This window comes from Argentina silus, assembly GCF_951799395.1.
Source record: "Argentina silus genome assembly, chromosome: 1".
Classification (NCBI taxonomy): domain Eukaryota; kingdom Metazoa; phylum Chordata; class Actinopteri; order Argentiniformes; family Argentinidae; genus Argentina; species Argentina silus.
The window spans coordinates 29,253,339-29,263,338 of NC_139655.1; the positions used below are offsets into that span (position 1 = coordinate 29,253,339).

General features: G+C 48.9%; 1 protein-coding gene across 1 annotated transcript in view; it reads left to right on the top strand.

Moving 5' to 3' along the window:
• Positions 1-10,000, top strand: part of slco5a1 (solute carrier organic anion transporter family member 5A1) — a gene marked incomplete at its 5' end in the record, with an annotated part of 36,872 nt that overhangs the window by 16,670 nt on the left and 10,202 nt on the right. The window contains 3 exons of the mRNA XM_083676356.1: positions 3,807-3,939; positions 4,194-4,411; positions 7,642-7,806. Coding sequence (XP_083532482.1) covers positions 3,807-3,939; positions 4,194-4,411; positions 7,642-7,806 — 516 coding nt within the window. The remainder of the gene's footprint in view (positions 1-3,806; positions 3,940-4,193; positions 4,412-7,641; positions 7,807-10,000) is intronic.

Consider the following 10,000-nt stretch of genomic DNA (forward strand, 5'->3'; position numbering starts at 1 on the left):
TCCTGTTGAAATGCTGACTCTGTGCAATGCCAACATTGCCAAGCTAATGACCCTAGAGAGAGCGCCTCTAATCCATTAGCCGCACACGTGTGTTACAGTATCTGTACCTGGTACGATGGCGTGTCCTTCACGCCATCGTTGGCATGCGTCCCCAGCTCTCCTATGACGTCCGTGGTCAGATGTGTGACAGCGCCCGCGTTGTTGCATCGCCAGCATATTCCCCCCCCACACACACACACACACGGTTTATGCCCCCCCCAACACACGGTTTATGACACACACACACACCCCCCCCCCCCCCCTCCTCCTCCCCCTTCACCCTCCAGTCAAGCGGAGCGCTGTTAATATGATGGACGGCGTGGCAGGGTGGCGTAGCTTAAACACAACACTGGGGAGATGAGATGTATGGCTGGCCCCCTGCCGTAGGCCTCCTATAGCAGGCTGGAGAGAGAGGAGGTAGGGGGCTCGGGGGCTGGGAACGCTGGTCTGACGCACCTACCGCTGGTCTTCCATCCACCTGGGTGTGAAGCTATAGGGGGCTGTTCAGAGTGTTTATTCATGTGAGAGTGTGTTCTATAGGCAGCGACAGAGAGGGGTCATTGGGGAGTTTGGAGGTGGAGGGGATTGGAGTGATCCATCAGAATGGCTTGCGTCACCTTGTGCTGCGTTTTTCCTGCCTTCTTCACGGGAGGTTGATGAAGTGCTTGGACAGACGCGGTGGGTTTAGCAGCGGGTTTAACCCTCGCGTCCGTGCCCGGCGAGGCAGAGGACGCTGGGAAAAGTACCACACGTGTCATGAAGGGTTAACACCTGTTTTTGTGTTAATTAGATTTTTGGAATAAACCCCCCCCCCCCTCACTCACACACACACACACACACACACACACACACACTTTTCCCCGTTAGCGTTAATCACACACCTGCCTCCCCTAGCCTCTCGTAACCACAGCACACCCTGCATGGAGCCTATCCAGCAATGTCATCATTAACACCACGGTTTTTTATTGCTTGTTTTTTGGTGGGTTTTTTTTCCTTCCAGGGGGGTGGGTGAAATGAATCACAAACCCATGATAAGCTAGCTTCCATTCCCATCTCCCCTTTTATGAATAGGCTCTTAATCAGGATAGAAAGAGATCGTAAAAACAAGACCTCTAGCTGTGCCTGTCATAAATTGTCTCTCTCTCTCTCTCTCTCTCTCATGTTAGTGTATCAGTCACTGCCTGTACAGTAACAGTGACATAACTCTCCTCTGACACTGAAAGGAGAAGTGGCGCATTGTGCAAGGTGCTATAGGGTGACGATGACATGTGATGGATGTGGAATGCAGGGAGGTACGTACACACACACACACACACACACGCACTTACACTTCCACTTTTAAGCACTTGGTCTCACAAACACGCAAATGTTTACTATCTCCCTTTGTCACACACACTCACACACACAAAAACACACTCTTCCAGTTTATTGCTCCACTCCAGTGCAATAAGATAATTGGTGATATGGCTTTGCATGATAAATGGTCCTCTGGTCACTTTCCAGCCCTGTGGTCCACTGGTCTGGCTGATTAATGGATCTGGAGGAGAGCGCAGGCAAGCTGCCAAACACTCCGAAACATCTCTCCTTTAACACTGCAGTTAACACTGAGGCGGAGTGTGTGTGTGTGTGTGTGTGTGTGTGTGTGTGTGTGTGTGTGTGTGTGTGTGTGTGTGTGTGTGTGTGTGTGTGTGTGTGTGTGTGTGTGTGTGTGTGTGTGTGTGTGTGTGTGTGTGTGTGTGTGTGTGTGTGGGGGGGGGGGGGGGGGTGGGGTGTATTTGCGTGTGTGTGTGGTATTTGGCATTGTGTGTGTGGTATTTGGGATTGTGTGTGTGTGTGTGCTGTATTAGCCCACAGAATGCTTCCATGCTCTGCGCCGCTGCCAGAGTGTGTGTGCCTGTATGCGGGTGGGTGTGCGTGAGTGCGTGTCATGTCATGGTGTGTCTGTCCCTGGCTGATAAGAGGATTTACAGATGGGCTCTTTTGTGCTTTAAGGAATGATTTCCTCCCTAGGAGCGTCCCCCCTGGCCCTGTTAAAGAAGGGCCTTGATTTAATTATGCCCAGATATGGCCTGTGTGATGGAGGCAGCCTCTCTGCTGGAGCACTGCTCACACGTGTTTGTATTGTGTTGGCCACAGCCGAGGAAAAAGGATTTCCTTTCCCCCCCACATTCAGAAATCCACTGCAACAGACACAGTGTGGGAGTTTGTCTGTCTGAAATGAATATGGGACTAATAATGTTCCCAGTGGGGGGGGGGCAGCTGTTTTTCTAGGGATGCCACACAAAAACATTGGCGGTACGGAGGAAATGCTGGTGGTCACAGTTTTGTAGGCTGTCTGCCATAAACGGAGCAAAACTGTGTGCGTGTGTGTGGCAGGTGATTATGGTATGGTATGACGCATGTGTGTGTGCCAGAGCGGGTGGGTTCTTGGGGGGGGGGGGGGGGTCATAGTGTGCGCCTGTGTGTGTGTACAGTATGTACAGTATGTATGAGTGTGTGTTATGTAACCTGGATGGGTGGAGGCTTCCCCCTGGGCTGAGGGAAGAGATTAGAGATTAGGTTGTTGGTCTGGACTCACCAGCACACCTGCTCCCCCTGTGCTGGACACATACACACCCACACACACACACAGCTGTCTGTTTGGGTTTGTAGCCAGCCAGCATCAAGAGCTGTCAAACAGGAGAGAGGCTGCAGTACTATAGAGGCAAACAGTTGACTACACTGCTGTGTGTGTGTGTGTGTGTGTGTGGTCGGTCTATATATCTTGTTCAAGCCAGCTCTGTGCAGTGGAAATGGAAATACAGCTGCTGTATCTACGGGGGTGTGTGTGTGTGGGGGGGGGGGTGTATCTCGCTTGCAGGCCCATTTAAATACACACACACTGGCTGGGGAAACAGATAAGCCTCTGGACACACACACACACACACACACACACACACACACACACACACAACTGGCAAGAGCGGGGGAATGTTCCAGGTGTCATTATAGAATCTCTGACCCCTGACTAAGGTCCATAATCAGTTTGAGTTTCCGCGCCGCTGGATGTCCGCGGGAGGGTTTTCCACTTCTGTCCAGAAAGGGTTGTGTCTGCCTTTTTTAATGAGTTTTCTCTCTCTCCTGTGTGAAGTGAGGACCAGTAATTGGCTGTTGGAGATGGAGGCTTGAATGCCCTCAGGTTAATAAGTAGCGTCGGCTGATTTAAGGTCAGTTGTTGTAGATGTTAACTAGGCATGGGCTCAGGGCTTAATGAGCGACTCCCACGCAACTCAGGTCAGATCTTACAGACAGGTCAGTGATTGCATCAATGCCTCCAGCCTAATGAGCGACTGCCACGGAGGTCAGTTGTTAAAAGATGTGACGTGACGTGGCGTAGCCCCCCCCCCCCCTCCCCCCCCCCCTCCTCCCTCCCTCCCCCCCAGGCTAATGAACAGCTCCCACAGGTTGCAGGTCAGCTTTAATCTGTCTCTCCCCTCACCTCTCTGGGCCAGATGATTCACTCACAGCTACATGAACCGCTTGACTAGGGACATGGAACAAACTTGAAATGAGTTGTGTTTTATTCAGAAGCAGCTGTTGACGTGACTGGGAGAACAGCGATAGCAGCTCCTGTTTTTTTGGACAATGTCACCGGCAAAGAGAAAATAAAAGATTGGAGGGAAATGGGATGTTGTGCGTGTCGACCTTTGCTCTCCAAGCTGTTTGAGCGTTCATGGTTGTAATGGTTTGTGTGTGTGTGTGTGTGTGTGTGTGTGTGTGTCTTCCAGCCATCATGTACGTGATGGGAGCCTTGGGCCCGGCTGCAGGGTATCTGCTGGGGGGAGTTCTCATCGGCTTCTACGTCGACCCCAAAACCGTCGTCAACATCGACCAGAGTGACCCCCGCTTCATCGGCAACTGGTAAGAGGATGTATAAAGTATAACAGTATGTAGCATGAGTCGTTTTTTGTGTGTCCGTCTGTCCGTCTGTGAGTAGTGCATTATTTAGATGTGCTATGGAGTGTGTTGATGTCTTCAGGTGGTGAGTGTGAGTTGTGAGAGAGTGTGTGTGTGTGTGTGTATATATCTGTGTACCTGTGTGTGTGTGTCTGCTAGTGTATATGTATAAGCTAGTGTGCGTGGGCGTCTCAGTAATGTGTCCTCTTCCCCCTCAGGTGGAGCGGCTTCCTCCTCTGCTCCATCGCCATGCTGCTGGTCATCTTCCCCATGTTCGCCTTCCCCAAGAAGCTGCCCCCGCGCCACAAGAAGAGGAAGAAGAAGAAAAAAATGATGAGCTCCGTCGACGACGCGTCCAGCGACGACGAGGTCATGAAGGAGAAGTCCAACAACAAGGGCGTCACCTCCTCCATGGGCTTCGGAAAGGACATCAAAGGTAAAGAACCAACATTTACTTCTCACCATAGAGAGGGGGGTTCTATCTAAGGAAGACACGCGTTCTGTAAAAGAAACTATGAGATATCGATGTAGAAATGGGCCTTAATACTTTGTACAATCGATGCTCAGGGGTCGGCCAAGTAAGTAGCCTTTAAACCAACTGCCAAGAATCCACAAATAGCCCTCTTAAACCAATGTGCTGTATGTTGGAATGTGGATTTGCGTGCCTCCCTCCAGATATACTGTACCGAACAATGCCTTTATTTTCCAGGGAGGAAAGTCCCCTGATTAGTCTGCTTCAGTATTTTCCCAGGCTGTACTCATAGAAATCAGTCAGCCTTCTTTTCTTCCCTTTTAAATGAGCTCTCAGGGGAAGAGTCAGTCACGATTCCTCACACAGCTCAGCACAGAACACACTATTCTCTGTCATTCTCTCACTGTGAACTAGACAGGCTTTAGGGCCCTGGGCTTTTTATCACGGCCTGAACATCAACACACTGTACAGTCTGAACTCCAGTGGAGTGTTTAACCTCTGCTGGGACTGAAATGAGCTAACATTGTTTTTTTGTGTGTGTATGTGCGTGTTTGGGTACGTGTGTGTGTGTGTGTGTGTACTTGTATTTATGTGTGTGTGTGTTTGGGTATGTGTATGAGTGTGTGCCTGTGTGTGCGTGCGCGTGCGTGTGTGGAAAGGACAAATTCCGCACTTTGTGTGGAAAAAGGCAGTGAAGAGGCTGTTTTGCCGGAGCAGTTCTGGTAGCTGACGTTAGTCACTGTGTTGTCGCTGCTTTCTCCTGTTGGTCAAAATCATGACAGGGTTGGATGATTCAGTCCACACAGACTCTCTGGCCCAGACCTGCAACACCTGCCACATGTCACAATTACCCCCAACACTCTCCAATTACCCCCAACACTCTCCAATTACCCCCAACACTCTCCATGAACCCATGTTAACTACTTGTCCTCTTGAACTGAATATATAAACACACACAGTATGATGAGTGTATTAGAAATACTGTTTCTATCATGTAGATTGCCATTGCATATGAGAATTGACAACCTGGTTGGACATATACATATACATACATATACATTAGATTTGTCTATCTTCATTAAGTCAGGTGGGTCAGTTGAAAACACATTGTCATTGTGGCCTGGTGGTCTGATTGAGAGGTGACAAGGCCAGATGCTCTCCATGTGGACAGACGAGAGGACCTCACCATCTGTGCCCCGTCCTTGTCCCCCCGCCCCCCCCCCCCCACTCCACAGAAGATTACATTTGAACTCCCCCCCCGAAATGAATTGTATCATTGTATTCAATATGATCCTATTTCCACCACTGAGCCTGGCTAATGCTAACATGTGCTCCACATACTGTAGCTGTTTCTCCACCCAGAACCAGATTAGCCGAATTAGCCCTCAGAAAGGGGTCCCCAAATCCACCGTACTCTGTGCTACTGGCCACAACAGTCAATCATGAGATGTTATAAGCCCCCCGTAACCCAATTCCATCCCTTCAGTTGTTCTTTCTTCCCTTAAGGACATCTGGTTGCCTGTCCCAACGTTTTTTTTTACCAATGTTTGGGGTTTTTGGAGGTTAGCATGCAAGGGGGTGAGGGTCCTCCTGATGATGCTCTGGAACCCCATAACTCTTGGCTTTGTTCAAACGCACACATGCAGGAGTGAGCTAGGATGAGTTACACATTCAGAGGGGGAAAAAAACAACTCGATGACCATGACAACAATAGCAAAACCTGCTAAATAGTATTAGTATTATTTCAATTGGCTATATATATATTTACACTCACCAAGCACTTTATGAAGAACACCTGTACACCTTCTCGTGGTGGAGGTGGTGTATGGTGTGGGGAATGTCTTCTTGGCACACTTGAATGCCACTGCCTATTTGAGTATTGTTGCTGACCATGTGCATCCCTTCATGGCCACAATTTACCCCTCTTCTAATGGCTACTTCCAGCATGATAGTGCACCATGTCACAAAGCAAAAGTCGTCTCAAACTGGTTTCATGAACATGACAATGAGTTCAGTGTTCTTCAGTGGCCTTCCCAGTCACCGGATCTGAATCCAATAGAACACCTTTGGGATGTGGTAGAACGAAGATCACAGCTTGAAAGTGCACCTGAAAAATCTGCAGGAATTGCGTAATGCAATCATGTCACCATGGACCAGAATCTCAAAGTAATGTTTCCAACATCTTGTGGAAGCAATGCCACAAAGAATTCCTATACAAAATGTTTAAGTGGTTATGGCTCGGATTTTGAAGGGGATGTGGATCCTAGAGCTACGCCCAAGGGTACAACTCCTACCCTGAATGGCTGAGTCACATCACCGTGACAACACTCCTGGGCTGTGGACATGCGCCTGGCAGGAAGAAGCAGGAGTGTGTGTGTGTGAAGTCTCCCTGCCATCACGATGCTCCTCGTCGACGTGTGAAAATGAACACATTTACCTCTCTGGACGACGCTGCGCTGGAGAAACCTCATTAAAACTAATAACAGCTGCTATCAAATGATGTCAGTCCAACAGGGTTGCACTGTAAATAGAATGGTGATCTGGTGGTCTGACCCCCCCCCCCCCCCCTTAGATGCCTCTTTATAGAAACAGGACTCCCATTGATTAACATTGCATCTCGTCCATCTGGAATTTGAATGAATACGCCGCACCTTGGATTGTCATTGGACTTTTTTGCATTGGTGTTTGATGGGACTGTGTTTCTGGATCACTATCAGATGTCACCAGGGCCACGGAGGTCTCAGAATCCTTCTCAGAGTCGACACGTCGTCCTGATTGGCTTTCATTCAGCCGTCGGTTAGCCTTAATTGGGGTGAATATCCCACTCTGCCCGGGAACAGTGGGTTATTTATATCACATGACTTTGATTGACATGTGGAATGACTGGGCACTCCATCCATGTTGACCTTGTCCTCTGGCGGGTGGAGCGGGAACATTTGCCCTTATTATGATGGGCTGAGGGTGTGTGTGTGTGTGTGTGTGTGTATGTGTGTGCTAAGGGTGACACCACTCATGTTGTGTGTGTGTGTGTGTGTGTGTGTGTGTGTGTGTGTGTGTGTGTGCGCGCCCATTCGTTCATAAAATGTTTTATCACCACAGACCCTTCCAAAGAATGAGTGCCTATCCACAGAGAGTTGTGTGCATAACATGACAATTGTGTGTGTCTGTGTGTGTGTCTCTCTCTCCCTCTCCAGACCTCCCCAAGGCAGCAGTGAGGATCCTCAGTAACATGACCTTCCTGTTTGTGAGTCTGTCCTACACGGCAGAGTGTGCCATCGTCACAGCCTTCATCACCTTCATCCCTAAGTTCATTGAGTCCCAGTTTGGCATCCCAGCCTCCAACGCCAGTATATACACAGGTAACAATAACTATGGCTGTCTGTTTGTGTGTCTCTCTCTCTCTCTCCCCCTCCCTCCCTCCCTCCCTTGAGTCACTCTGCCTCTTTACAGTTGTGTCACAGAACACACACACACACACACACACACACACACACACACACACACACACACACACACACACACACACACACACACACACACACACACACAGACTTGAAGGGACAGTATTATGACTAATGCTGCTAGCTAATTCATTCAGAGGGCCATCTCCACTCACTCTCTCTGTCCTCAGAGGCTTGTCTACACACACACATCTACACACACACACACACACACACACACACACACATACACACACACACACACTCCTGTAGTTAGATCTTTCACCACACATCTAGCAGTATCTACTAGTATAATCCTTCAACCAGAATATAAACACCTACAATCTATAATGCTAATACACTGCTAATCTTTATTGGGATTATTGTAGCTAGCAGGTCATTGATTAAAAACTCAATAGTGAACAACACACACACACACGTGCACACACACGCAGTGTTGTCAGCTCATCTGCCCGTTGCCAGGTTACGGAGGGAAAGGCAAATGGGTGGTACAGTTACTGTGACGACCCAGAGGATGTCAGGTGGTTCATTTGATGATGTCAATGGAGTGTTTCTGTCCATGTACATGTATGTCCCCAACCATAACTCTATTCCTAGCCCTTACCCTAGCCCCAACCCTAACTCTATTCCTAGCCCTTACACTAGCCCCAACCCTAACTCTATTCCTAGCCCTTACCTTAGCCCCAACCCTAACTCTATTCCTAGCCCTTACACTAGCCCCAACCCTAACTCTATTCCTAGCCCTTACACTAGCCCCAACCCTAACTCTATTCCTAGCCCTTACCTTAGCCCCAACCCTAACTCTATTCCTAGCCCTTACACTAGCCCCAACCCTAACTCTATTCCTAGCCCTTACCTTAGCCCCAACCCTAACTCTATTCCTAGCCCTTACCTTAGCCCCAACCCTAACTCTATTCCTAGCCCTTACCTTAGCCCCAACCATAACTCTATTCCTAGCCCTTACACTAGCCCCAATCCTAACTCTATTCCTAGCCCTTACCTTAGCCCCAACCCTAACTCTATTCCTAGCCCTTACCTTAGCCCCAACCCTAACTCTATTCCTAGCCCTTACCTTAGCCCCAACCATAACTCTATTCCTAGCCCTTACACTAGCCCCAACCCTAACTCTATTCCTAGCCCTTACACTAGCCCCAACCATAACTCTATTCCTAGCCCTTACCTTAGCCCCAACCATAACTCTATTCCTAGCCCTTACACTAGCCCCAACCCTAACTCTATTCCTAGCCCTTACCTTAGCCCCAACCATAACTCTATTCCTAGCCCTTACACTAGCCCCAACCCTAACTCTATTCCTAGCCCTTACACTAGCCCCAACCCTAACTCTATTCCTAGCCCTTACACTAGCCCCAACCATAACTCTATTCCTAGCCCTTACACTAGCCCCAACCCTAACTCTATTCCTAGCCCTTACACTAGCCCCAACCCTAACTCTATTCCTAGCCCTTACCTTAGCCCCAACCCTAACTCTATTCCTAGCCCTTACACTAGCCCCAACCATAACTCTATTCCTAGCCCTTACACTAGCCCCAACCCTAACTCTATTCCTAGCCCTTACACTAGCCCCAACCCTAACTCTATTCCTAGCCCTTACACTAGCCCCAACCCTAACTCTATTCCTAGCCCTTACACTAGCCCCAACCCTAACTCTTTAGATAAGACTCATAAAGACGATCTAGAGCACCACACTAGAGATGCTGTTAACATCTCTCACAGAAGCAAGCTGATATCCGCCTCCCAAACACACACACTCACACACACACACGTTTCCCTTGTATTCATGTTGCCACTCTTGCCTGTAATCTGTCTGAAGTGAGTGTGATCATTTAGCTCCTCGTTGTTGTCAAGTGTTCATCAGCGTGGTGGACTCTTGACTGTGTGTGTCATCACTGTGACATGTTACTATGACATGTTACTGTGACATGCTATACTGTGTGTGTGTGTGTGTGTGTGTGTGTGTGTTTAATCTGGGCCAAAGCACAGTGGTTAAGTAAGCTTTTACCACAGAAACACATGCACTTACAGGATAATCATAAGCTACATCTGTCTGATCTCTACCCCCCTCTGAGCACGC